The sequence below is a fragment of the Uloborus diversus genome, chromosome 10 (assembly GCF_026930045.1).
Source record: "Uloborus diversus isolate 005 chromosome 10, Udiv.v.3.1, whole genome shotgun sequence".
Lineage (NCBI taxonomy): Eukaryota > Metazoa > Arthropoda > Arachnida > Araneae > Uloboridae > Uloborus > Uloborus diversus.
In genome coordinates this window covers 85,144,223-85,170,896 of record NC_072740.1, presented here as the reverse complement: position 1 = coordinate 85,170,896, position 26,674 = coordinate 85,144,223, and the positions used below count along the sequence as shown (strand labels likewise).

General features: G+C 31.0%; 1 protein-coding gene across 2 annotated transcripts in view; it reads left to right on the top strand.

Moving 5' to 3' along the window:
- LOC129231823 (solute carrier organic anion transporter family member 74D-like) overlaps positions 1–26,674 on the top strand; it is a 264,635-nt gene that overhangs the window by 178,094 nt on the left and 59,867 nt on the right. For both annotated transcript variants that reach the window (XM_054866204.1, XM_054866203.1), the window contains exon 5: positions 16,686–16,775. In XM_054866204.1, coding sequence (XP_054722179.1) covers positions 16,686–16,775 — 90 coding nt within the window. The remainder of the gene's footprint in view (positions 1–16,685; positions 16,776–26,674) is intronic.

The window sequence follows — 26,674 nt, the reverse complement described above, 5'->3', positions numbered from 1 at the left end:
AGCACAATATTAAGGAATAAATAAACAAAAAATTAAAGCCAAATGACTTAAAAGGACCAACACAATGCAAAAATATTAATAAAACGGCATATGATATTTTAAACATGAATTTATTCGAAAATATATGAGTGTACGATGACTTTTGTGGCGTGTTATTTCTCTGTATCTTCGTTTTCTGACCCATTTCAAAAAGAAGATCCGTCAATATTTTGAAAAAACCAATAGGTTGTATTTAGAATAATATAGGAATGATGTGAAAAAATATTGGACTTCATATTCGAATTCAATTTCGCGTTATTTTGGTTTTACTAAAAAATTTCAAAGTGTACGAACACTTTTGGGAGCCACTGTAATTAAATCTAGAAGCCTTTGTAAAGTACATAAAAATGTCTCGTATTTTAATTTTTTATTTACCTTCGCTATTAACACTCGACACTGTATATTGGCAAACTTTTTTCTTGAAATTCAGTTCTGCAACTTTTTCTTGTATACTGAATTTTAACAAACCTCTTTTAAAGACATATATATTTTTTTTAATTTTATTTTTTATATTTAAGCTTTGGAAGAAAAAAAACATGATGAAAATCAAAATTCTACGGTAAAACAAACATTAATAGCTGAAATTTTCTCAACCAAAAAAACCTATTAGTAACATAAGAGAAATATATTATTTTCATTATCTATAACAACTTTACTCTGTCATTCTAAAAACTGTTTTAACTATTTAAAAAATAGATTTGACATGAAGTCAAGATAATTAGGAAATATACATAATTTTAGTTAGAAAACCAATGTTGGTACAAATGAAAATGAAGCTTGTTTCGTTATAAACAGATTTCTTCTGACATATTTGTTTCAAAAGGTATTTGTTTTAGAAAAGAAAATCGCCATTTGATAATCACACCCAGAAAAGATTAGATCTGGTTTTAAAATGGTGACAACTGTGATACTACGTTGTGTAACGTTTTTATTTTCACTGAGATTTTAACGTTTTTTTTTTTTTTTTTTTTTGCGTTATGTAACATTTGCGTTAGAACAACAAAGTAGCATTAAGAAATAATCAAAAACTGTACAAATGAATTTACCAGTTACATTTTGAAAATATTTGGTTTTTTAAAATAAATTTAAATAAAGAACCCTCTTTACGTAATTACATTTAATTATTAGGTTGAAAGAACACTTCAGAATTAATGAACAATTAATTATGATGCACTTTAGAATATGTGGTGTGAAACGCAAGATCAATCTTTTGGAAAATAAAAATAGCGTCTTAAGTAAATTAAGAGTGAAAATTGCAACATATTATTTCATTCGTTTTGCATTAGCATAACTGTGACATTATAATCAATTTCCGAAAGTGTTTAGATAATGAAGTATCGAAACTTCACTTGAAAGAGAGTGAATGAAAAAGGGAAGCTTACGCTAATTAAGGAAACGCAGCTGTAATTTGCTTTCCGACTGTTGTCGATTAAATTTGTGCTGAAGAATTTGTGTTTTTGCTTTTATGAAAAATTCTATGTTTCATCGAAATTTTATATTGTAAAAAAATCACGCTCAAGCCATTGTTTTAAAAACAGTTTAATGATATGACACTTTTTCAAACCATTATGTAACATTTATGTTACAAGAAGAATAAACGAGATAGTGAAAAGCAAAGGGATTAAAGGGAACATCCCTAAGTTTACTCAAAAATTTTTTCTAACTCACCCTATATAGCAGCACCTACCAAGGTTACTAGTACCATTTCTTGCCACAAATCAGAGGAGAGGTTCTATCATTTGTACTGGTTATTAGAAAAAAAAATTAATTTCGTTATTTATATCCCTTCGCTTCTCACTGCCTCAAATGTTCTTGAACCTAAAATGGCGGGTTGGGGGTTCAATAAAAACAAGGATTTTACCAAAGTTAAAGGAGAGGTTTTAGTTGTCAAGATGATCAATATTTACTAGTATACTTAATGCGGTATACCTGATAAATTGCACCTTTTTTTTTTTTTTTTTTTTTTTTTGGCTGTGGTGAACTTTAAACGCATTTAACACCACTGCATCTTTTTTGACAGCTTTGTGATGTCAAATGATAAAATTGTGCAACTCTTGAGTACTTTTATTTCACTCGTGTAAGAAACGAGACAAACTGACTGGTATGAAATCGTCAGAGAAATAAAGGCTTTTGATAAATGCTTTTACTAAACAAGAAAGCTCAAAATGAAAATAAAGCTTTGATTTAGTATTAAAGGTCAAGAAATGATACTTTACAATACAAAATAAGAGCGAGAGCTGTAAACAGATTTAGAATTGTATAGATATAATTTATTTTCCATTTATTTTAATTCTCAAAAGAACTTTTCACAGTATTTTAAAGGGCAATATTGATGATGAGTACTAAGCGTACAATTCGTAGAGACAAGTATAAAATGACGCAAATGCTACTTTTTTCGAGGAATGAAAAATCGATCTTTAACTTAGCAACTCAAAGCACTAGTGAGTAAGTAGAAAGAAGATATAACTGAAGTGGTATTTGCTGTTGCAGTTCCTGAAAGTCAATTACTTTTAATCGAAAAACCGTTACATTTTAAAGCAATTTTTTCCTCCAGGGAGTTTTCATGAGAAATACAGAAAATCATTCCGAGAAACGACAGGTCATATTAGATAGAAACCTTCCCTATTTAACCTCTGAAAATAAATTCTAAATTTACTGAAATAGAATAGGTTCCAAAATTGTGGAATTGAACTTCGAATATGTCATTAATTTTATTGGGAGTGTTTTAATGTACGAGTAATCTATGAAGCAAATGTGTTCAAGTAGCAAAAATTATTTCTTAATGTTAACAGTTGGTGATCATAGAGTTTTTTTTTCTTCAGCTTCTACGATTGAAATTCGTAGGACTTGTTCCAAAGTGGATATTAAAATTATGTTTCTTCAAGCTGTCACAAGCATTTAAATTCTCGGAATATCGTTTTACTGTAACATCAGCATATTTGAAAGAGTCCGACTTGAAAAATCTAAATGTGAGACAAAAAACGATGTCAATATTTGCATAGCATTGCTAAAACTAGGGAAAAACGCAGATATTTGAACCCTTTTGTATATAAAATTTTCTATTTTTCTTTTCTTTTTCACTTTATTGAAAAATGTTGCACCAACAAAACTAAAGTCTGTATATTTATTGAGAGGATTTTATTTATTTAACTATTCTTTGCCTTGAAAATAATTCTTTAATGCCTCAGAGACCCACACCAAATACTTCGTTCATGACATTTTTATTTTTATTTTCACATTACTAGAAGAAAAATTGCTGCAGATTTTGAGAAATATTTCAACGCGCTTAAAGGACATCTTTTTAGTAATGAAACACTAAAATATTTTTGCGAAAGAGATTGATTTTAAGAAAAGAAATTCATTTTAAGTCATTAAATATCATTAATGCGATTTTTGAGAGCATTTAATGGTAGGGAAAAAAACATATGAATTCTTAAAAACTGGTGTTTTTCGAGATATCTAAGTTTTTATTACCTTAGTAAGAATTTAAAATATTTTTACAACAGCTAACATAACTTTTGAAGATAAACAAAAGTGTCTAAAGTTAAAACCACGAAATAAATGGTTGAAATACATCTTGTAATTTGCTATTTCAGTTTCTACAAAATACGCAGCTTTTTCAGCAATATTATCCCTCAACACAACGGATAAACAAAGGGTAGTTTGCCAACTTTTTTTCTGTGATTTAGAATTAAAAAGAGTTAAACCTTCTGGAAAACATTTCGAACTTAATTATCGACATTCATTCGGAATAAAGTTATAACTTTTAAAATGTGAGAATATTAAAACAAGAATTAATTCAATAAATAAATAAATAAAGATTGACACTTAGACGCTTGAGCCAACTTCCCTCGATTGCGGGATAAGTTTGTCTACGCTAGCTTTTAAATATTCTGCTTATGTAAAAGTAGAAGAAATGGACAAACTTTGATCAAATCTTAGTTTTCTTCTTATGAGTAAAAAAAAACAACATACTGTAAATAAAAACATCCTTCGTATACCATTTCTTAACAATGCCATGCTATAAAAATACAAAAAAACATCTGAATAAAGAACCCAAAAAGACTAAATCTACAATAACTAAGGTAAGCACACCAGCAGTGGCCAATGTTTCAATGTTCTTCAGTAGTGGCCACTTTAAGGTTTGTGTTTGATAAAATATGATTCTGGGTTTCCCAATGGATTCAAATGTGCAGGGGGTAATAGCTATTGCTATTCTAGTGTATTCATTGGTGTAGCCAAGATTCACATTAGAGAGGGGGGAAACAGAGGTGCAAATTTAACCGCAGTATATGTAAGATTTTTTTTTTTAATTATACCTTTTTAAATTTTACATTGCTTCGCTGCTCAGCTGTTTATAATTAAAGTGCTTCTGTATGGTAAATAAAACTAATTTTCAATGATGCGATATCAGCAAATCTGTGTTTTTATCTTTTCGATATTTCCAGTAAATACGATTCGACTATTAAAACGACTTCCGATTTAAAATCAGTACAGATGGTAGGTTAACCACTCCTCTGTCTTGGAGCACTAGTAGCTTTGGTAGGAGCTGTAATACAGCATTATTTAAAAAAACTTCTCAATGAAAGTCTACCTAGGACTTTATCTTTAAACGCGGTTCACTCAAAACTTGAAAAAGTCCACTTGCAGCCCTTTACTTCTCACTGCCTCATATGTATTGTATTGTGCATGTAAAATGCTCAATACTCACGTACGCTGTCATTGATTAGAAATGTGTGTGCTTCTATGTACAACCATTTAAATGCTTTATACTGAAAAGGAAAAAGAAATGACATGAAGTCTCAATTAATAATCCTCAGTGGTTTTATAAGAGAGCATATCACGGTAGCATAAAATAACGGCAGACAGGAAACGGTTTCCTTGTGCATTTATTTCCGGGCTTTTAACAATCAAGTCATAAAATACATCGAGTTGCGCTCAACGATTTTCATTAATATCTCTATAAATAAGGCTTAACTGATTTTTGTATCTGATAGCATTTAACTTGAAGCTCCTAGTGGAAAAGTGTTTTATGCATTGATCGTGGTAATTTTTAAAATTTTGATTGTCTGTGTATGACAAATTACTTCTAATGTTATAGAAAAACAAACACAATCAAACTCGAAACTGACAGTAGTTTTACTGAATTACGTAATAGAAAAAGGGTTGCTTGCTCAAAAACGTATTAAACCTTTTTTTCGAATAGCTGCAATTAATTGCGTAATAAACAGAGATAGTTGCTAGCTGAAAATATGTAATCACTATATTTTCCTTAAACTAGCTTCGCTGGCTTGTTCTTATTTAGTGGAATCAGTTGCTCATTCAAGTACTGTAAAGGCACTTTTTCCTTGCAATAGCCATAGCAAATTACGTCAAAGGCAATGTGTGCAGCTATTTCAAAAAGTAATGACGATATTTTCTAGGAATAGTTTTAGTTGCTGCATAATAAATCTAGGTAATTGCTAGTTAAAGATGTAATGATAATGTTTCCTATTAAATGTCGTTACTGAGTTATGTGTGTATTAGGTGCAGTTACTTGCTTTATGTAATGAAATTATTTTTCCTACAGTTGTGAACTGAATTGCGTAATATGCAGAGTTATATCGCCTCATGTGCAGAGTAACTAAAAAAGGAATAACTTTTCTTTCATTTTTTATACTGCATTGCAGAATGGGCAGTTAATTACCAGCTCACAAGTTTCATATTCATACGATAATTATATTGGAACTCATATTAGGGAGAGTACATCAATTTGTGAGTGTAAAATGAATTTATTTTAGCTGAAGAGACATAAGCTCTTTTAAATAAAATTATATGCTACAAGCCTCTTTCCTAATCCTAAACTCTACTTTTGAAACAGCTAAATTAAATAAGTTGAAATTCAATTTATGTCTCTGTACGTTTAAAAAAATATATAAAAATAGGTAATTCATTTATAAGAGCTTAAGAAAAATGGAATAACTTAAACATTATGAAAATGTTCTTTTTGCTATGTCACTCTTGATCAGATGCAGTTTTGCTCATGGGCGTAAATATTGAGATTTCGATAAAGATTTGTATTTAAAACTCGTTGCCATTTACCACATTTAAATTATAAATAGTTTTTTAAAAGCTATTTGCTGCCTTCATAAAAATAAATAACGTTTAAGAATTATACATAGTTTTTTTTTTTAATCGAAAATGGAAAAACAGAAAAGAAAATGTACACATGATTTTATAAATTCATGACTGTAAACTTCTTAAACAATGCTTAAAAGTTTCAAGTATGAATATTTCAAAAGAAAATATTTGGGGCTCTAATACATTCCATTTACCTACTATGTACACAGAATTGTATTCGTAAAAAAATATTCACATAAATTTTGACCTGGATTTCCCTTTTAATGAACCCTGAACTAATTTTTTTTAAAAAATTTAGCACATCCGTACGCGTTTATGTACGCACGAGTGTATTAACAGCCGAAATATTCATTTCAAACATACCTGAGTTAACTAAAATGAGTTTTCTCGCGATGTCTGTATGTACTTACCAACGCGCGTATTCATCTTGAAACTCCAAAGCAGTATGCGTAGGTTATTTAAATGTCGTATGTAGGTTCTAAATAAAGTCTAGTTGCACATTTTTCATTTTAACTCTGTATGGGATGCTCCAAAACGCCTAGAAAATTTCAGAAAATATATGCTAAATTCAATGTAAACTGTCACCTAATAACTGTCACCAGTAACGTCACTAATTGGCAAACACATGGCAATATATCAGCAAGCATTTTGTCGCCACTTTGTCGCGGACCGTGAAGCTGGCGAGAAAATTTTTATGCCAGAAATGAAGTGGCGTATGCAGTTTCAGTTTGGCGATATTGGCAAAACGGAAAAATGCGATTATCGTAGAACTAATGGTAAACATTAATAGCAGTTTGAGTATGAAAATCTGTAAAACTCTCTTTCCAGCACCGGTTCGGAGCAATCCAGGAAGTGCAAGCATTTAAAATATTCTTCCGCTGACTCTAAGTCTTTAATATTGTATTACACTGGTAAACAAAATTTTATATTTATAGTGCTTCTAGTTCTTTTTGACGTTGATTTTAAATACCCACTTGGAATTTTTCCATCACCCACAGTTTTTGTGTAATTATAGGTTTTAAGTTATTTATTTTTCCCATGTTTTCCTACATCGCGTTATGATAAAACCAATAGACTGCTAAACAAAGATTTAGTTAAATGAAACATTAATGGTTTTTCTAGGGTATTTTTTGACGCTGATTTCAAATATTCAATCAGAGTTTTCCATTCATCCACATTTTTTGTGTAATCATAGGTTTTAAGGGATTTATTTTCCCCGTGTTTTCCTAAATTACGTTATGATAAAAATTCATAACTAACAATTAAAATCTTGTCATAAAGACAAGTAGTGTGTAGATAGACAGTCAGGTATGCTGGTACTGCATTGGTAACATGGTAGTCAGTCATAATGGCATCCTATTATTATAAAATACGCTAACTGAATAGAATAATTTTCTGTAATTTTGTATTTGAAAGCAAACATAAAGAATTCAAAGATTTTACTCTAAGAAAAATGCTTTAGAAAACTGTAATAGTATTGACTCTGTAATGGATATGTTTGTATTTTAATATCAAACAGATGAGACTTGGTATTACTTCTTTCAAAAGTAGTTCAAAAGCATGATTGAAACACGTTGCCTTCGGTATCACTAGCATATTCAGTCAAAATGAAAACACATAGAGACTTGTAAGTCTTTTTTAGATAAAATTTAGTACAGCACATATTATGGGACACTTATTTCTGGCCTAAAATTAAATTAAATAAATTTTATTAATACAGTGGCGTTTTCTCCTATGCGAATGGGATAGCAATGGCAAGAAAAATTAAAAAAAAAAAAAAAAAAAAAAAAACTGGACCTGTTATTCTACTGGGCTTTCATCTTCAGTTACGCCTGTTTAAAAACTTTGTTGAGATTTTGTAACACTGGTGCTGAATTTGAATACTTTAAACCAGAATTTCTAAGTATTATTAAAGTATAGCTTAAAAAATGCATCTTTGAAGGGCGCTCCATTGCTCATGCGAATAAACTTTTGCTGATTACTGATAGAAGCTTAAAAGGGATGTTCCTGATGCTTAATACAGAAAGAAAAGAACAATAGCTAAGTTTTTGATCAGTATTAGTCATGCATGTGAATATGCACATTTCTTTTAAACTTCTTTCTCGTGTTACAAAAAATCTGCGGGTGATGGAGAAAAACCGTTAGCATATTTGAATTCAGCGCATCATTTTACACTAAGATCAGGTATTTTTTTCTCATGTAACAGAAAAAAAAGTTTTTTTTTGTAAACTAGTGTTATTGTTTCTTTAACAAGTTCAATGCTGTTTTTGCAGCTACAATTTCAGATTTCAGACCGTAGCAAAAATATCGATTTTTTCAAAGATGAAAGAGATGTTTGCGCATTTACTTTTTTTTTTAAATTAATGTAAGAGAGTGTCTAAAAACGTATTTATAAAAAAAGTATGCATTAGAAAGTTCTGAAAAGCAACATAAATTCGTATTTCCGATTCATATTAGTTGGTCGTACAATCTTCTTATTTAGTAGATTTAGAAAGAAGTCGAGTGTTGAACACATCAGATTTTTAAAAACAAATTTGAATAAAATGCATCTGTTTTTTTTTTTTTTTTTTTTGCATTTGTAAGGCAATTTCTATTTCCCCAACTGAATATTATAATAAACAATTTTACCTGAAGATGCCTAACATAAATCAAGCATTAAAGTAACGATGCTTCGTAACTTTCAATAGTCAATGTCAAAAAACAACTTTTACTAAGTGTTTCAAAGTAAACAAATTTATATATAAGTTATTTCCAATGAAGTAAGTAAAAGAGATTCCAATTATGTGCGGTGCTACATTCAAAAACTGGAGTGGAACAAAATTTGCATTTCGTTCTGAGTGTTTTTATTATAAGCGGTGGTAACAACCAAAGACAACTAAATTCTAGTACTTTTCTCTTTTAAATGAGTTAAATAATTGATGTTAGCTTTAACTTGAGAGTACGGTAGATAATTTCTCCTTAATTATTATTAAAACGAATTTGTTTTCTCTTCCTCATCACGTTTGTTTCCACTCGCACATTGATTTTTCTTTCATTTTGCATTTAGGGTACTTCGACTGATGAATAAACATACCTCAGGATATGAACAGTTTGCATGATATTTCAAAAGTTTTTTCTTAAATGAATTCTTAACAGTTACAAAAAGGAAACGATTAGAGCTTTTGTGTTCGTCTTCCTTTTCATTCCGCCCCCTACTCCCCTCTCCCAAAAAAAATTTGAAGCAGAAGTATAAAAGTCCCCCCCCCCTTTAAAAAAATCCCCATATCAATAAAATTGTTTTTAATGCTTTGTACCAAATGCTACAGTAAAGGTGCATAAATAACAAAATACACTAACAACTTTTTTTAGGTCTTATCTTCTATAATGCTCATAATCTATTATAACTTTGTTAATTTTGTTCTTCGTGAACTCTACCAGGATATTTACTGACAAGCGCATCCAGCCGGAGAATTTTTGTGTTTACTTTATCATTACAAAATTTACTAAAAAACACATACTTAGTTTGTTAAATTCGAAAGGTTTTGTTGAAGTTCTTGATGTTTCAATGAATAATTCATTCATTTCATTAATTCTTTATGTAATACATTTCCACAATACCACCAGCCCTTATGAACCCAAATAATTGTGATAATTACTTTTCTGCGTAGAAGCTGTTGTTGGGTAATCTTTATTTGCATTTTTGGTGCATGGAAGCTACGTATATCAAATATTTTACTTTCTATTTTATTGTACTAAAGTACAATAAAAACGATTTACTTTTGTAAATGTTTTTTCATAAATATTTCTTAGTATTCAAAGTAAGCGCACAATCTCATGCTCCCCCCCTCAAGCGCTTCCAAGGGTAATTCAGAATGTACATCTTTTTAAGTCATAATCATCAATCCTGCATGAATCTTTTTTTTTTTTTTTTTTTGTTTTGTACTGCATGTACTTTAATAAGAGTTTTAGGCTCAAGAACTTTTTTAATTTATCAATTTTTCACTACAAACTTCATTAAAAATAACACATTGACATGTGTTATTTCGAAACCATGAAGATTGTTTGAACTTTTTGATATTTTACTAAATTATTCATTCATTTTTTTTCTTTTTTATGTGCCGTATTCACCAGCTGTTTGAACACAAACAATTCAGATGATATTTTTTTTTCCGAGTAGAAATTTTTATTAGGTACCCTTTACTTGCATGTTTAGTACTTGGAAGCAACATCTAATATTTTTCTTTCTAAAAGGTGCAGCAAAAGTAATTTACTTTCATAAATATGACGTATTTTTAAGCATTTCTTCGTAATCAGGGTAAGCGCGCAATTCCATTGAGCACAATGTACATATGAAATACCTTTTTTTTGTCTTTATTTAATGTCATTCAACCAGCATGAAGAGTTGATTCCATCTGCAGCTGGAAAGTCTAGGTTGTAGTCAATGCACAAAGCTGTGCAAACTTAACTTTTGTTGAAAACGAAGAAGCAATTTTTTCTCTGAATATGAACGTTTATGCATTTTGTCTTAACAATTATCATTTTTATGCAGTTAATGTCATAAATTTTAGTCCAACCTCTGAATGAAGCTTAATTAATAAAAAGTCATATGAGGCAGTGAGAAGCAAAGGGATGTAAGTGGACATTTTCAAGTTTTCAGTAAAACGCGTTTAACGTTGCGGTCCTTGGTAGACTTCCATTAAAAGGTTTTTCTAGATCATGCTGTATAGCAGCACCTATCAGGGCTTCCAGTACTATCTCTTGCCTCAAGACAAGGGAGAGGTTCACCTGCCATTTGTATTGGTTACCTCCAAATTTTAAATTTTGATACTTGCATCTCTTTGCTTCTCATTGCTTTATATAAAGATAAATTTTAAACATGGGCGGATGTAGGGTAGGGCCGTAACCTTAACAAGTATTACAGCCTAGAATAACGTGAAATAATGTTCTTTGAAAACAAAACTATAAACAAATGAAGTTTATTTTCTTCGCATTTTAAACTTTATTTTATTGAATAAATATAAATAAATATTGTAACGGATCCGGTGCGACTTCCACTTTCTTGAAAGGACGACACAGTTCGTGAGAAAAGTATAGGTAAATTTATTTACACTATGTGCAGGAAAGATTGTCAACAACTGCTAAATTAATCATCAGCAATTAAGCAAAAATCACTCAACACCGTAAACTCAACGGTTACATACGTATTTACTTCCAAATACGCAAAAATACAGCTCAAAAGGCTTCACAAAACAGAGCAATAAATACTCTCCATCGTTCCGCTGCAACGATTCACGAGCAAAAACTAACTCGAAACTGACTCATTCACAAGACGCCCGGCGCTTTATACCAAGCGAAGAAATCTCTAGAAAATCCTACTAAGTTCTACGCATTTGTATATCTTCTTTTTATTCATTCACGAATCTTATCAATGAGAAGTAGGGGGACCGTATACTTCAATCGAATGTATAGGGGCTGCATATTCATTAGAGGAAACTATTTACAGGTTACGTTACTACAATAATTTTAGAAGACAGATAATTTAATTAACGCCAAATTTAGCTAGATTATGACAAATTAATCACAAAAATAACTAATAATTACAGAATTTGTAACAATATAATCAGATCCTTATTGAACCAAGTAATTCATGGTACATTTAGTATATATTATCACTATAAACTTTTTTTGAATTTTTAATCGTAACATAGATGTGAACTTGTTTTAGTTCAAACGCTGATGTCAACATGCAAATAAAGGAGTGCTTCATCACTTCAAAAATACGTCTTCGGCATATATCATAAGCTTCCAAATGGGGTTCAAATGTCAAAGAAAAATCAATTCTTGTATGCTCCTTCGTATGGAGCAATTGATGTAATTAAAAATATTTGCTGAAATTTTTGTCGGATATTTCACACGAAAAATTTTGCAAATCGCTAAGAAGCATTTTTCTCTCCGTTGACTATGTTTTTTTTTACGTTACATTGCTCGGACACTGTTGAGAACTTCCACATTAGTCATCTCCAGAACCATAAATGTAGTTGAAACATCTTCAACTTCTTGCTAATTAAATTTTTCCTTCCCCGCTCCGATTGCACAGTTAGAAATACTGTTGATTCTAATCGTTTCGTCATTTTCCGTTAGTTAATTATGCTGATTGGTCATGTTTATATGGTTTTCAATCGTCTCAATGCAAAGAGGGCAGCATTGGCATTTTCACTCCGTTAATAATGCGCGGTCACGTAATGCCATTGCCATTAAAAACCAATTCATCTAATATTTCTCCTAACATTTCTCTTTTATCTCCACAATCTCTCTCCATACATAGTAATGAATCGAATTTCTTGCTTTCTCTTGATTGCAGATCTAAATTTTCCACTTGCGGCGACATTTTCGCATCCCCCCCCCCCCCCTAACGCATACATTGCTGTTATTCAAGTAAACCAAATTTGTTGAAATTACACCCAATACTGGTACGCAGTACGTAGTTTTAAACACCTTTACACTTCCTTATGTCCATCCTGTAGTTTGAGGAACTCTTTCTTTCTAATAGCCTTTTGCAAACCTAGTGCGATTCCCCGATATAGCATTCATTTTTTCACGTGGCACCGCTATCGGTGGATGCTTTTACGACGAGAATATTTGAGACCCAGTATCCCCACCAGATAGAGGCACCTGAACTCTATTCCATGCGAAACTGCACTTGCAGTTTTTAATTTTTCCACGAGCACTCCAAGAAGGAACCCAAATTTATAATTATGCGTTTTTGCAAGTGGAAAATTCTTCGTTTTGATCTAGAGAAATAAACTGGAAGTATAGGACAACTTTTATTGGTTCATATATGACGATGCGTTTCAATGTGATCTCGGTTAACTCTACAGTTACAAAATTGATAATTATCATTTTTTGTCGCAACTCTATGAGTAAACATAGCAGTAATTTTATTAAAAAAAACCCTAGTTCTGTTTAAAAATTTTAAGTTCCAGAATTGTAGAAGAGCTGTATTACCTTGACCAAATCATGAACTTCATTTCCGATTGCCCTTGCATTACATAACTTCTCAAAAAACTCTATTTACAGTACGGATATCCGAAATACCGAATGTAAGACAAATAATTAGACGTCAAGGTCAACTAAGGGAATTATCAAAGTGTTCAAGGTGACGTCAGTTTGAGAGCAATTACCCTTAGAAAATTATCTCAAGTTTTTTCAACAGTTGCATAAAAGGCGCCATTATGGCTGATAAACCTTTGACGGAAAATTTAGCGTAATCCGTATCAAGATTACTGAAGATGACCTTAAAGATTTAATATATCAATCCATTGGCACCGTATTTAATATTTCCTTAAATCCTGATATTACAGAGCGTGATGTGTATTTGTTTTCGAAATATCGTAAAGATGATTGATCCTTAGATCATTTCTTCGAGTTTAACTTTATCAAAACATTAACTGAATCTTGAGAATTTTTTCTGGATTGGTGCGAAACATGAAAATTAAGTTTTGATTTTTGTAGCAACTGCTCTTTATAAAAAGAGTGTTGTGTAATCATAGATAAAATACCTGTGGAGTGGAGCCGCAATTATGTCGCGATAAGTATTGAGTGTAGCGTAAGTTCACTTAACACTTTCAAGTAATTGAAAGTTTTGTCAAAATACCTGCAGGAGAAAAAAAGAAACAGGAATGCGTCAATTCCAATTTCGAGAATGCAATTTCTATTTAAACGTAGGTTTATCAAGCACCAAATTTAATAAAAACTTTGTGAAACTTGTTTCAAAGTCAAATTAAATGACATACAATCATGTTTCTCTGCTTTTATGAAGGGGTTATAGAACGTCAAATATATGCAAAAACTATTATGAATGAGTGGTGGTGCTCCAAACAAAAAGTTCTGGCTGCTGGCCTAATCCAGGCCTGACGAGAGGCCATTTCAGCCTAGTCAGAAACTAGGGGCCCGGACCTTGGAACGCCCGGCGACACTGACACAAAAAAAAAAGAAAGAAACGAAGGAAATAAGAAAAGAAAGGAAGAAAGAAAAAGGGGGGGGGGAAGTCCGAATAAATGAAAACGTAAAGGAAAAGTAAAATTTACTCTTTTGGTGTTTACTATTGTGGCACTTAAAATAGATGTTATTGTTTTCTAGTAAGCAGTAGGTGATTTTTTTCTCTTTTTTTTTCTTGTTTTTTTCCCTTTTCTCCCCCCCCCCCCTTTTTCTACTTTCCTCCTTTTCTTTTCTTCTTTTTTTGGGGGGGGGGGGGGTGGAAGGGGCCAACCATGGCTCTGTGGCCCTGGTCAAATCGGCAGCGTGGAAACGACTTTCACTACTGACACCTGGACAGCAGTTTTGGTTAGTGCAGAGGTTTTAAAACTTGAATCTGCAGGGGACTATTGGAAATACAATTAAACTCTTAGCCTTATGCTTTTGATGAGAAGATAGAAGTTGGGGCCAAACTCACTTAGAGCCCTTGGTTTTGACACTATTGTCAATACTATTTCGTTAGTTTATTTGTATACAGGTACTGTTATGACTCACCCCCAGAAGATAATATTTGACTGCGGTAACTTATTGATGTGTAGTGCTTCCTTAAGTCATAGAAAGGTTTTAACAAACCATAGATTTCTTGGTTACCAACCTTAAAAGTTTTTGCACTGATTTATATGTTTGCATTGCCCCTATAATAGGATTAAACTGCATCTGCATAGTGTACCCTTAAATAATTTAGTTAACTTTAATGTATAATCTTATAATGTTTTCTTTTGCAATCAAGTTGCATATTCACAGGGATGTTAAAGCCTTTGAAAAAAAAAATAAATTTATCATTTTTTGAGTGGTAATGTTAGAACGTTAAAAAATAAATTTATTATTATTGCCGTAATTTTTTTGAAGGTTAAGTTTTATAAAAATAGAACAAGCAAAATCTTACGTAATTAACATGTCTTCATCTGTCTACCATATGCAGGCACTTTCAACTACGTGCTGATACTTTAATGTCAAAATACTTTATCTGGGCTTGAATGTTAAATTATTTTGTTACAAATTTAAGCTCATATTTTTCTCAACGTTTTATTCTATTTTATGCTTTAAAAAATCATAAGCTTTATTATGTTAACTATAAAGCTTATAGTTTGTAGCTTTAACTTCATCGCATTTGTAACGGATAATTAAGCAAGATGACTTTAAAAATAATAATAATATACAAATGCTTGCTTGTTGTTTGCCGAAGAAAAATACTTCTTTTAAATTGCGAAACTGTAAAAGAAAAAAAAATAATTGTTAAACTGGCAACAGTCGACAAAAAATGTTTTCTACGTCTTTCAAGAGGGATTAAATGTTACATTTTGTATAATTTTTAAACAGTCTGAAAACACTCATTAATAATAATGTACCGTCTGGTGGCAGTCTACATTATTATAATTCGTAAAAGAATCGTAACCACGTTTATTAAAAAATAATCCACCACAACACGAAAGTTTAAAAGCTTTCTATTTGCTTTAACGTCTATGTTAGAAAATATTTTCATTAATCTTGACGAAATTTTATCATAGCTTTCAAGAAATCCAAAGTTTGGAGTTAATGTATTTCTGTGGTTTAACAAAACAATTTAATAAATGATGAATTGCATAAATGATATTGCTGAAACATTTAAATCAAATGAAAAATGTTAGAAATAAAATAGTACTATTTCTTTAAATCATTAATGATTAAATTCATAGTTAAAAAAAAATTCAGTTTTACAAATTGAATTCGACTTATCTCTCTGTCTCATTTTTCACTTTCAATTACATATATTGAAATATATTAATTGAACAAAATGCATTTACTTAAAAGAAACACTTCATTACATTTGAGTTTAAATAAAATGCTATCACTTTTAGTTTAAATAAACCATTATCACTTTTGGTTGCAGACGGAGATCCTCCTAAAGTATGGATTTAATTTCGTATTTGATAATACTTCAGTGTTTGTTTAAATTTATTGCAGGAAATTTGGCTGAAAGTTTCTTTATTTTTATGTGGTTATATCTGTGATTAAAATGTAATAAGTCAGGAACTTGTCAAACAATTTTTATGCGTTTTATTTTTCCTAAGGTGTTAGCTTTCCTAATATGTTGTAATATGTAATTTTGGTGTGCAGTGAACTCCCGACTATCCGCTGATCAGCGAAAACCGCAGATAATCCGAACAATAGATTAAAAAGATACTACTGTATGCAATAGCTCAAAACTATGAAATACACTCACACATACCTTTAAATTATAGCTAAAAACATTGCTACATTGCATCTACCAACATTGAGTGTAAAAGTATAATGCAATGTAATACATATGTAAAGGCTAAAAACGAACAATAACCCAATTATGAGTTACAAAAATATTTAATGACCGTTAAAAATATAAATAAATAAATTGTGAAAAGACCCGCGTATAATCTGACCGCCGGTAATCGGGAGTTGACTGTATTTAGAAGTGCAGATTTGTGAAGATAAGCTTGTGTAAAAAGCTGAACGGGTTTATAATACAAGTCTCAAATATATATTATCTCTTTTCACAGGAATTACTATTGGAGTCCGTATTTTTGGTCCCGTTTTCGGATTTCTTCTTGGATCATTCTGCACTAGCATTTATTTGAACTTTCCATTTGGTAAGTAAATTTCTATCACTTGATCATAAAAAGGGTAATAGTAATAATTTGCTAAACATTAATCCATAAAAGTTGCCAAACGTACTCATTTTAATTGAAAATAACTACAATCCACAAAATACTAAATAATTTTTTTCTGAGTATTTAGTCAATTTCGATGCATCGTATTTCCGTTTTGTGATATAAAACTACACAATACACATGTTCGAATCAACGCAGTTACCTCTGCCTTAAATTGAGGTTTATATTTCACTTTAAAAAAAGGAAACATTTAACCTTAACACAAAGTTTAGCCACAGTAAATTATTCCCCGACACCTAGTTTCACTTAACTAGAATGGTTTTCCTGCATGCATCCAATCTATAAGAGACAGTTGAATTATACGATTATAATATTTTATCTTACTGTATCTGTAAAAAAACTCTATTGCTGTTTTCATAATGTATCTATATAACAGCACATTTTCGATGCGATAATTCTCATTCAAATAAAGCAGTAACATTGCGAATAACTTAAGCATGAAGATAGTTTAGTTAATTTCGGTTTCTTATTTATGCAAGTCACTTCTCACCATTAAATATTTTCATGAAAATAATTTAATTTCATACGAAATGCAATTTCTAGCTATCAATAGCAATACAAATTAATAAATCGTTCCCCATTATCAAACTTTGATATTATTCTTCTTTTGGTGCTATTGAGTGTAAGTTCAACTTGCAACGAGGATTATGCAGCAGATGTGTCGGTTGGTGAAGCATGGTAGATTAAAAGAAATGCGATTGACAACTGAGCCCAGACATTTGCCATCGGGTATTGAACCTTGGTTAGCTTGGTGCATTGCGGTATAGCTTACTGCAATGCCACGAAAAATTATCTAAAGAAATGAATATGTTTTATATTCCTCTAAATATAAACTTCATGTATTTTTACAATTAAGATGAAATGGGAGAGTAAAAAAATAAGTTTTAATATTTATTAACCGTTACTTCAAAACTAGGGTATTAGACGAACTTCATGGTGCCGTGCATTGTGAGCTCAGCTAATTTTGTGCGGTCGAATTATTCTCATCTTCACTGAAAATGTTTCTGAATTAAATTTCATAATAAAATTACGATTTTTTTATGGAAGTGGCTACGCGCATTTAATACAAATGGTGTGCATATTTAACTATTTTTGAATGCGTTTATTGACAGTGAACGCATTTTAATAAAACAAATAGAAATGTTGAGGATTTTTTGGTGTTTATGGATTGTCCTATATCATATAAATAAACCTATATAAGTTAATTGTGCTTAATGGTCAACTAAAACATGTAGTTAAGTTTGGAGTTGTTTTGCAAAGCCAGTACGAAAGTAGCTAAACTCAACTCACCACCAATTAAGCTTTCACTGTAAAAACAATTCAGAAATGTTCCTGGGAAATAATGGGCAGCTGATGAGCCCATTTTCTGCCAGTAACAGATCTTTCAAAAACCGGGAACGTTTTCCGCTAAGTGTCAGTAACCGTCCTGAAACTATCCTTGAAACTTTCTGAAGAATTTGGAAATATCTCCGGTCACAACCAGACATGTCTCGGGAACCTTTAGGAATTATTAGGTAAGTTTTATTTAATTGATTAGAGAAGAACCTTCCTGATATACCAAGAAAGCACTAGAAGCAATAATGCCATGGCCACAGCTACGACAGAATTGCAAGTAAGAACCAAGCATCTCCCTCGCCTGCAGTTCTTGCTTTGTAAAGCTGCAGCTATCCAGTGACTAATTCGCTCTCATTGAGAGCTCAGTCATTCTGGACGGGCCTAATCGAACTGAAGCCGACATACTTATTAAACTCGCTCAGTCAATCTTAAGCTAAAAGTATTTTTTTACAGTAGTGAAATGTCTGCCTTTGTGCTACTCGTAGCAATACAGGAATCTTTTTTGCAAACTTGATTTTATGGAGAAATAGATGAAAACCTGCGAAATCCCCTAATGTTCCACCGCAATAATCAGTAACGTTTCGGAATTTCTTTACAGTGAATTAGTGCATGGCACGTGATCAACTTACAGATTTTACTGAATGAATAACTTTGAATACAATTTTTAGAAATTGTACGAGAATCAACAAAGTGACAAAGTTGATTCCTGCAATAAACTATCAGGAGAAAATATTCGTGCAAAGTGCTTTTATCTAATTAAAGAACATTTTCTGTTTAAAGGAGAACTTAAACTTCTGTCTGATAATCCAATACATATCCTCCATTTTTATACTATGCGATAACCCTAATCATCAAATTTCCTTTTAGCTGGCAGCATAGTTTCCAATTCCTTACGCCTTATAAAATATACTAATAAAAAAAATCAGAGATCAACGCTCGATGGTTTTCCGCAATAAATCACATATGTAATCCTGAAATGTTCTTTTCCCAAGAGAAAGACATCTACTACACAACTTTTTATTTACCACCTCGAGCTCTATGTCTGTTACGGTCCAATTGAGAAAAATGAATTGAATAGTGTTCTGCACAGCGGTGTTTGCAATTGCCTTTTGGCGCGTTCCCAGAAGGTATTAATTATTTGCTCAGCAAAGGAACATTTGACGACTATGGTAAAAAAAATATTAATTTCACCAGCAATGAATTACTAAAACCGTAAGTAAATTTTAAAACGACAGACATTGGCATAGGATGAAGTGAAATAAACCCTTTAGTAAACTTATAGGACGAAAAAATGTTTCAAAATATTCAAGGACGTTTTCTTCCATTTTTTAAGGAGTGCATTCAAACAGTCAAACTGCTCATTACCCACCTAAAGGTTTAGCAATAATTTGAAACATACGCTTCAAAATCAACTATTAGCTCGGCAAAAGAACATTTCACAACTATGATGCAAAGAAAATACCAATTTCTTCATTAATATATTAATACATCTATAAGAGCATAAATATAAAGCGGCAGACACTGGTATAGGATGAAACGAAATAAATAATTTAGTAAACTTTAAACGAAAGGAAATAAATGCTTTAATTTATTCAAGGACTTTTTTTGAAGAGGAATAAATTCAAACAGGTCATTATTTGAACTACCTTTTGTGCAATAGTTATAGTTAACCATTTGCTCGGCAAAAGAACATTGGACAACTATGATGCAAATAATACCACTATTTTTCATTAATAAATTACTAAATCCATAAGTGATGTTAAAAATGCATAGTTATGAAGCGACAGGCATTGACATTGGATGAAGCAAAGACGTAAAAAAAGAATGCTTTAAAATATTCAAGAACGTTTTCTTTCTTTTTTTTTTTTTTGAAGAAGAGTTCATTCAAACAGTCCAACAGGTCATTAGCTGACCTACAGGTTAAGCAATAGTTTGAAACATACGTTTCAAAATTAACTATTTGCTCGGCGAAAGAACATTTGACAACTATAATGCAAAGAATACCAATTTCTTCATCAATAAGTTACTAAATCCATAAGAGATGTTAAAAATGCATAATTATAAAACGACAGACATTGGCATTGGATGAAGCTAAATACATACTTAAGTAAACTTTTGATGATAAGAAAATAAAAGATTTTTAATTGAGGACGATATTTGTTTTTCTTTTGAAGAGGGTTAAATTCAAACAATGTGAGATAGTAGGTCATTATATGACCTACAGTCTGGATAATATTTTGAAAGGGGTTTTAAAGCATGTCAATTTCTTTGCAAGTAACAAAAAGATGAGCTTTTCCGAACGATCGCTTTCTTTTTTCTACACTTTTAGCTGGTCCATCAGTTTTATTTCCTTAGATTGTTTCGCCTATTTTGATGCAGTTTTCTCTTTCGCTTTTTGCTGCTATTTTATTGAAGTTCAGTAATAAACCCTGACTCGAATTTCACGCATAGTTGGTTCTGAAAAGGATGAGAAAATAATTTCTCTTAAATAAAAGAGAAAACGCTATTTGCATTAAATGTTTTAATGTTTTGTGTGGTTCCTTTTTTCTCTTCTTTTTTGTTTTTTAATTTCTTTTTAATAATTTGACTCTTTGTCGTTGTTTACGCAAAAGCTAGAGCAATAACTTGAGTACATTTTGCTTTGAATGTTTTTATTAACTTTAATGAAAAATCCATCTCTTGCTCCAATTGTTTTAAACCTGTTCCTTCCCGTTGTTATTTACTTCAAATACAATCTTTATCAAGATTTGCTGTACCGTCATTTATAAAACTTACTTTAGATGACAGATTTGTAAAGTGAGTTTGTTTTTATCCCAACTTCCGTACGTTTTAAGGGCGTCACATGCCTAAAAATGACCAACTTGTAGCGTTTTTTATTGCTTATTTTTAACTTTCAAACTTTTCATACATACGGGTAAAAGTTTCATAGACCTAACTCTATTATTTAAAAGTAATGAGTGGCTTAATTTTACGACTGCTAAGCGACGTATAACAAAACTGGAAAAAGCAAAGAAAAACTTTAAAGTGCTCTTCTTTAACAATCACTTTTTTGTATTTGAATGATTTTTGCATTCTAATTGTTTTTTTTTCTATTAAATACCATTCTGGAGCATATTAGACAGCATATCTCAGCTTGAAAAGAATAGTGACGCAACTCAAAAAAGCAGTTTTTTCAGGAGATTTTTTTTTTTCAAATCACTGCGATTAGTAATTTATTGTTGTTTCATTCTTAACAAATCCTAATTATTGTAATGCCCATTAAAAATGGTTAACACTATTCCTTTTGTTTATTTCATGCAGTTTTTGTGCTAGTCTTTGAGGCTTGCTAGAAATTTTAATCAAATTTTGGTTTAATTAGGTTTTAATCCAAGTCACCATATACCGGAAACTTTGCAATCTACGAGTTGTGTCTTCGATCCATATAAAAGATCAATGTTTTAAAATTATTTTTATTTAAAAATCTCATTTTTGGTATTTTTTGAGTTGTGTCACTATTCTTTTCAAAGGACGGTATACATAAAAGATAATTTTTAATTTTAACAATGATGACCGTAGAATATTTTCAATCAAATATAAAGGAAAATGAGTGCTCAGATTTGAAGATGTGATTATTCACATTTAAGAAAAAATATTTTAAATGTACATGCAAACATTTAAAGAAAACATTTATAACCGTTTTAGGGAAAAGGAAGTTTTATAAAAAAAAAAAGGGGGGGGGGGGTTTACAGGATTTGGGCAATATCATTAACTTTTGAGAAGCAAATTATATTGATCGCAAAAAATGTGTGTATTAAGGTGTAAAACATTATTTTCCTCAATGAACTATCTTTTATTTTTTACAAAGAAGTGCCACAGGTGCTTAAACAGTAATAATTCTGGTACTTCTTGATACCTAAAATAAAAGATGATCAATATTCTTTTAAGTATATTTAATTAGTGTCTAACCCCTCCGCATATAGCTGTGATTTATTAATTCTGCATTCTTCCTTTTTTTTTCGAGATAGTTAGAGCAAAATACATTTAATATACGCATGTTTTTAAATTACAACTAATTTATGTCGAACTCTGACCTCTGTTTTTTTTCGATTGTAATTTAATTATAATGTAAACAGCAAATATTGGGTACAATTTCCTAATATGTTTCAAGTAGTTCATATATTATCTCAATGCCAAAAGTTTTAATTTTGTAGTTCTGTATTTTTCCTCTTATCTACGGATGAGTAGAGCAAAAATATTTTATTATTTTCTAAAATTGTCACTAATTCGCTTCTGAGTCTTTTCTCTATAGTTGTTTTTAATATTATTTTTTAAATTCTATTATTTTCTCATCTTTATTTCTCATGTCAATATTTACATGAGTTATTGTTAGCAGAAGGTTCTTTTTTTTTACTCGAGCAATATTCTCTATGGCTTCATTCTTTTTCGTTGCGATATGTCTAAAAACTTCCCCATATTTTTCTATAACGTATTGTTTAGCTGATTTAAAATTTTTTTAATGTTTTGAGCATACAAACATATATATTTAAACACTATAAAATTTCGTGGTGGGCAAATCCTAAATTTGTTTGTTCTAAGCGAAATGCAATGATTAGTACTAAAACCGAATTCAAGTCATCGGGTTTTTCAGATTAGTCCAAATTTTAACGAATGGTTTTTTGCCTTCGCATTGAAGACTCACAAAAAATCTTATTGTTGTCTTATTCTCATATTGCGTCCTGTGCTTCAAATGAATGAAGCGATCAAAAGTATTTCAATTTTTAATTAAGTGTCAGAACGGGAAATGAAGTATGATGATTACTAGAGCAAACAGATGTAATTAATTTTCCCCTAATTAATCCAAACTGCGCAACTCATTTTTCTACAATCCCACACACGCTTTTCATTTCTCCACACTTTCCGCAATTTAGCGAAAATCTCATATCGTGACATTCTTTGTAGCATATCCCTTCACTTCTTAGTATATATTAAGCTTTTTGTTGAACTTCACTTTTTTTTTTGTTGAGCACTCACGAATTGATTAATGCTCTCACTTGATCGTTTTAAGCGTCCGTCCGTTCTTTGGTTTTATTTTTGCGTTCGCTTTCCTTTGTATCACCACCATCGACCGGCTCCTCGATGCTGCTCCTCCAGCGAGCTGCTGGGCTGTGGCATCCATACCATACACACACACGCATATCCTATAAACACACACGCCATATCCTATAAACACACACGCCATATCCTATAAACACAGATGCCATATCCTATAAACACACACACACGCCTACATACATAAACGCCTACAAACATACACATAAACGCCTACACACGCTCGCACGCGTACGCACACACCACCACTACACACACACACACACAAACACTCGTGATTGCAAAAAGCATAACATAAATTCAAGAAGTCATTTTTAATTATGTTTTTTATTTTTAATTTAAAACGCAGCGGAAATTTTTCTAATTTCATATTGCAGCAATTTTTCAAAAACTAATGAAGTGAACATTTGGCAACGCGTTTGTTAATTTCGTTAATTTTTTTGTGTTAAAGTTTCTGAATTATTTTAAAAACCGTTAAACTATCTCTCTGCTGCAAATCAAGTAAAGCTTTTAAAAGAAAAAATCCATGTCAGAAGCTTAAAAATGTACTTGTTTTTCGGAGTTAAAACGAAACCACTTTTCAATACAAAAAATTATAACTTTTGGATGAAAAATGATTGACCTCTGTGTTACATAAAAACTACAATTTTTATTTTTACTCCACAAGTGCTGATTATTAGAGAAATGTAATCCAAATAATTGGTTTAAAATTTAAAATGTATGTCTTTTTTTTTTAGTCTCGCGAAAATTTAATTAATGCTATTTTTCTGCACATTTCCTTACCATGCTAATATAATGAGATTTTGAAAAACTTCAAATCGTTTCGTTTGATAAATCCTTGGTTTTTCGGTACCTTGTTAAGTTTAGAGCACAAATGATTACTTTTTCGTTTCAAAACATCGTCGGCGGTTTTTTTATATATTTTTTTTAATGTTCTCAAATATTCTCGTATTCTTAAATCTTTTGCCACACCTTGTTTCAATATTTTTAATAAATTGGTTGATTCAAAATGCAACGGGATAGTTTTCGAAAGTAATATATTCGTATCGAATATTGTGTTTTTTTTTTTTTTCTTTTTTTCTTTTTTTTTTTTGTGTTTGTGCATTAAAATATTTTGACTCAATCAAATTTTTTCAAAAGCGTATTTTTTTATTTCTGTAATATTTTAATATCCAAGGTTTTTGATAATTATATTTTTAATGCTTCAATATTTATCTAATGATAAACTTCCCGAAACATTTTATGCAAATGGCAATTTTTATGCTTTGAAGAAAAATAAACATCAGTCACGTCTGACACCTTTCACCATCTGGTAGGCGTTGATTTCCCCAAAATATAAGTTTAAAATTTGTTTTTATTACTTCACTACGTCATTGCTTTTTTCAGACTTTGGTGTGTGCTCCAGATTTTTTACTTCACCTTTCAACTGTTTTCTAAAAATATGTCTTTTTTGTTCCTTCAGTGCTCCCTTTCGGCTATCGACGTCGAAACTCTATTTCAAGACTCATTTCAGTTCAGATTGAAATTATTCAACCATAAATAGAAAACGTATCTGAAATTTGAATATGATACTTTAAAATTAAAACAAAATGATTCCAGTAATTGCTACTGTTTTTAAGTTTTCGTGTTTTATATTTGTATATGTTATAAAAGTTGAAGAAATATATTATGTCTACACTTCAGTCATAGATATTTTAAATATCTCTAAGGGGCCGTCCATTAATCACGTAAGGCTGGCTCGAAAAGGGGGGGGGGATTGGTCCAGAAAAAAATCACGAAATATCAAATAGGGGTTGTAGTAATATATCACGTGTATTTATTTTTTTTCGACATTTTTTCGGTGTGCATTGTACTTTTGTACAAAGAAAAAAGCAAAGGAACATGTGAATGCTTGTCACAAGCAAATGAATCCTAGCTATAACAGTCTACGGATACACAATATTCGTTATTCCCGCATCCTCACGGAACGATCGTGAAAGATTCTGTGCGTAGTGCGCGAAATTGACAACGCCGAATGGTTCAATGAAACCGATGTGGATCTCAAAGAATTAAGTACTGTGCCTACAACTACAACTGAAGATGCTCATCCAGTTGTTGGCATGGAAGAAAGTCTTGGTACTCTGTGGTCCGAGGACACTCTACTTTAATAGTTTTTTCGCATAACTTTCATTATTATAGTATCTGTTGTTATCACTGTAGTCTTTCATTATGAGATGATACTTATACTTGTATTTTATAAATATTTAAAAAAAAAATAATAATAATTTTCGTAGGTACTAAAAATACACGAGATGTAGTAGGGGCGGGGGGTAGTTTTCAACCTCACCATGTATCACTAAGGAGAAGGGGGGTTAAAAATGCCAAAAAACATGATTAATGGACAGCCCCTAACAAGCTTATTACACACATTGAAGATCGGAAATACGAATCAAAATTTAGTCAAGCGCAATTTCATTAATGGTATATTAAGTAAAAATTTAGCATCAAGTAAAAGAGGGGCAAATAGCAATTAAAATTTTTAAATATTGTATTTCAATTTCTTTTCTTAATACAAATCGTCGAAAATCAGAAATACTGTTTTCATCAACATCAAAACAGTACACAACTCCTTTTTATTGCCATAGTCTATTATACGTTAGAGACATAGTTTATTATGGAATTGATCACTATTGTCGTCCCCTTTTCTAATTTTGCATATTTTACCCTCTCTAAAATAAATTTTTCTTCTTGTTAAAAGGTTCAAAAAGTACTTTCACGTCTTTGAAAATACCCTAGCTGTATCCTTGACTTAGTAAATATTTACTTAGTAATAACGTACCAGAAAATAAACATTGCATTTTAAATGATGTAAATCTGAAAGCAAAGCACTGAAACATGTTTTTAGTTAAGGATTATTCAAGACTAGTCATAAATTCATATAGAAAACTGTGCTGAAGAAATATGTGTTCTGTAAAAGTTGTTTCGTGCCGTTGACAGGTTAGAATGAAAGTCTAGCCGCTTGGTACTTGAAATTTCAAAACTTTGTTTTTAAAAGTGAATTAGGCTACAGACGTTTTAAGACTAACTGCAGTTTTAAATAAAAAATTTTAAATAAAAATTGGTTATGTAGAGATATATTTGAAAGAAAACTCAATGATTACATTTTATGTATAACTTGAAGTTGAAGAAACATTTGTCTAAATTATAATTTCCAATGAAACTAAAATCGAGACGATACGATAGCTATTTCGAGTTAAAAGATCCAATTTTAAGTCTTAAATTACATTACGCGTTCAGAAAAGAACAATTCATTTAATTTTTTTAAACCTTCCCAGCACTAACCATCAAAATCTGAAATTTTCAACAAAATCGGTAAGGTAATTTTTGAGTTTCCCTCGAACATTTGGAGTTTGTGT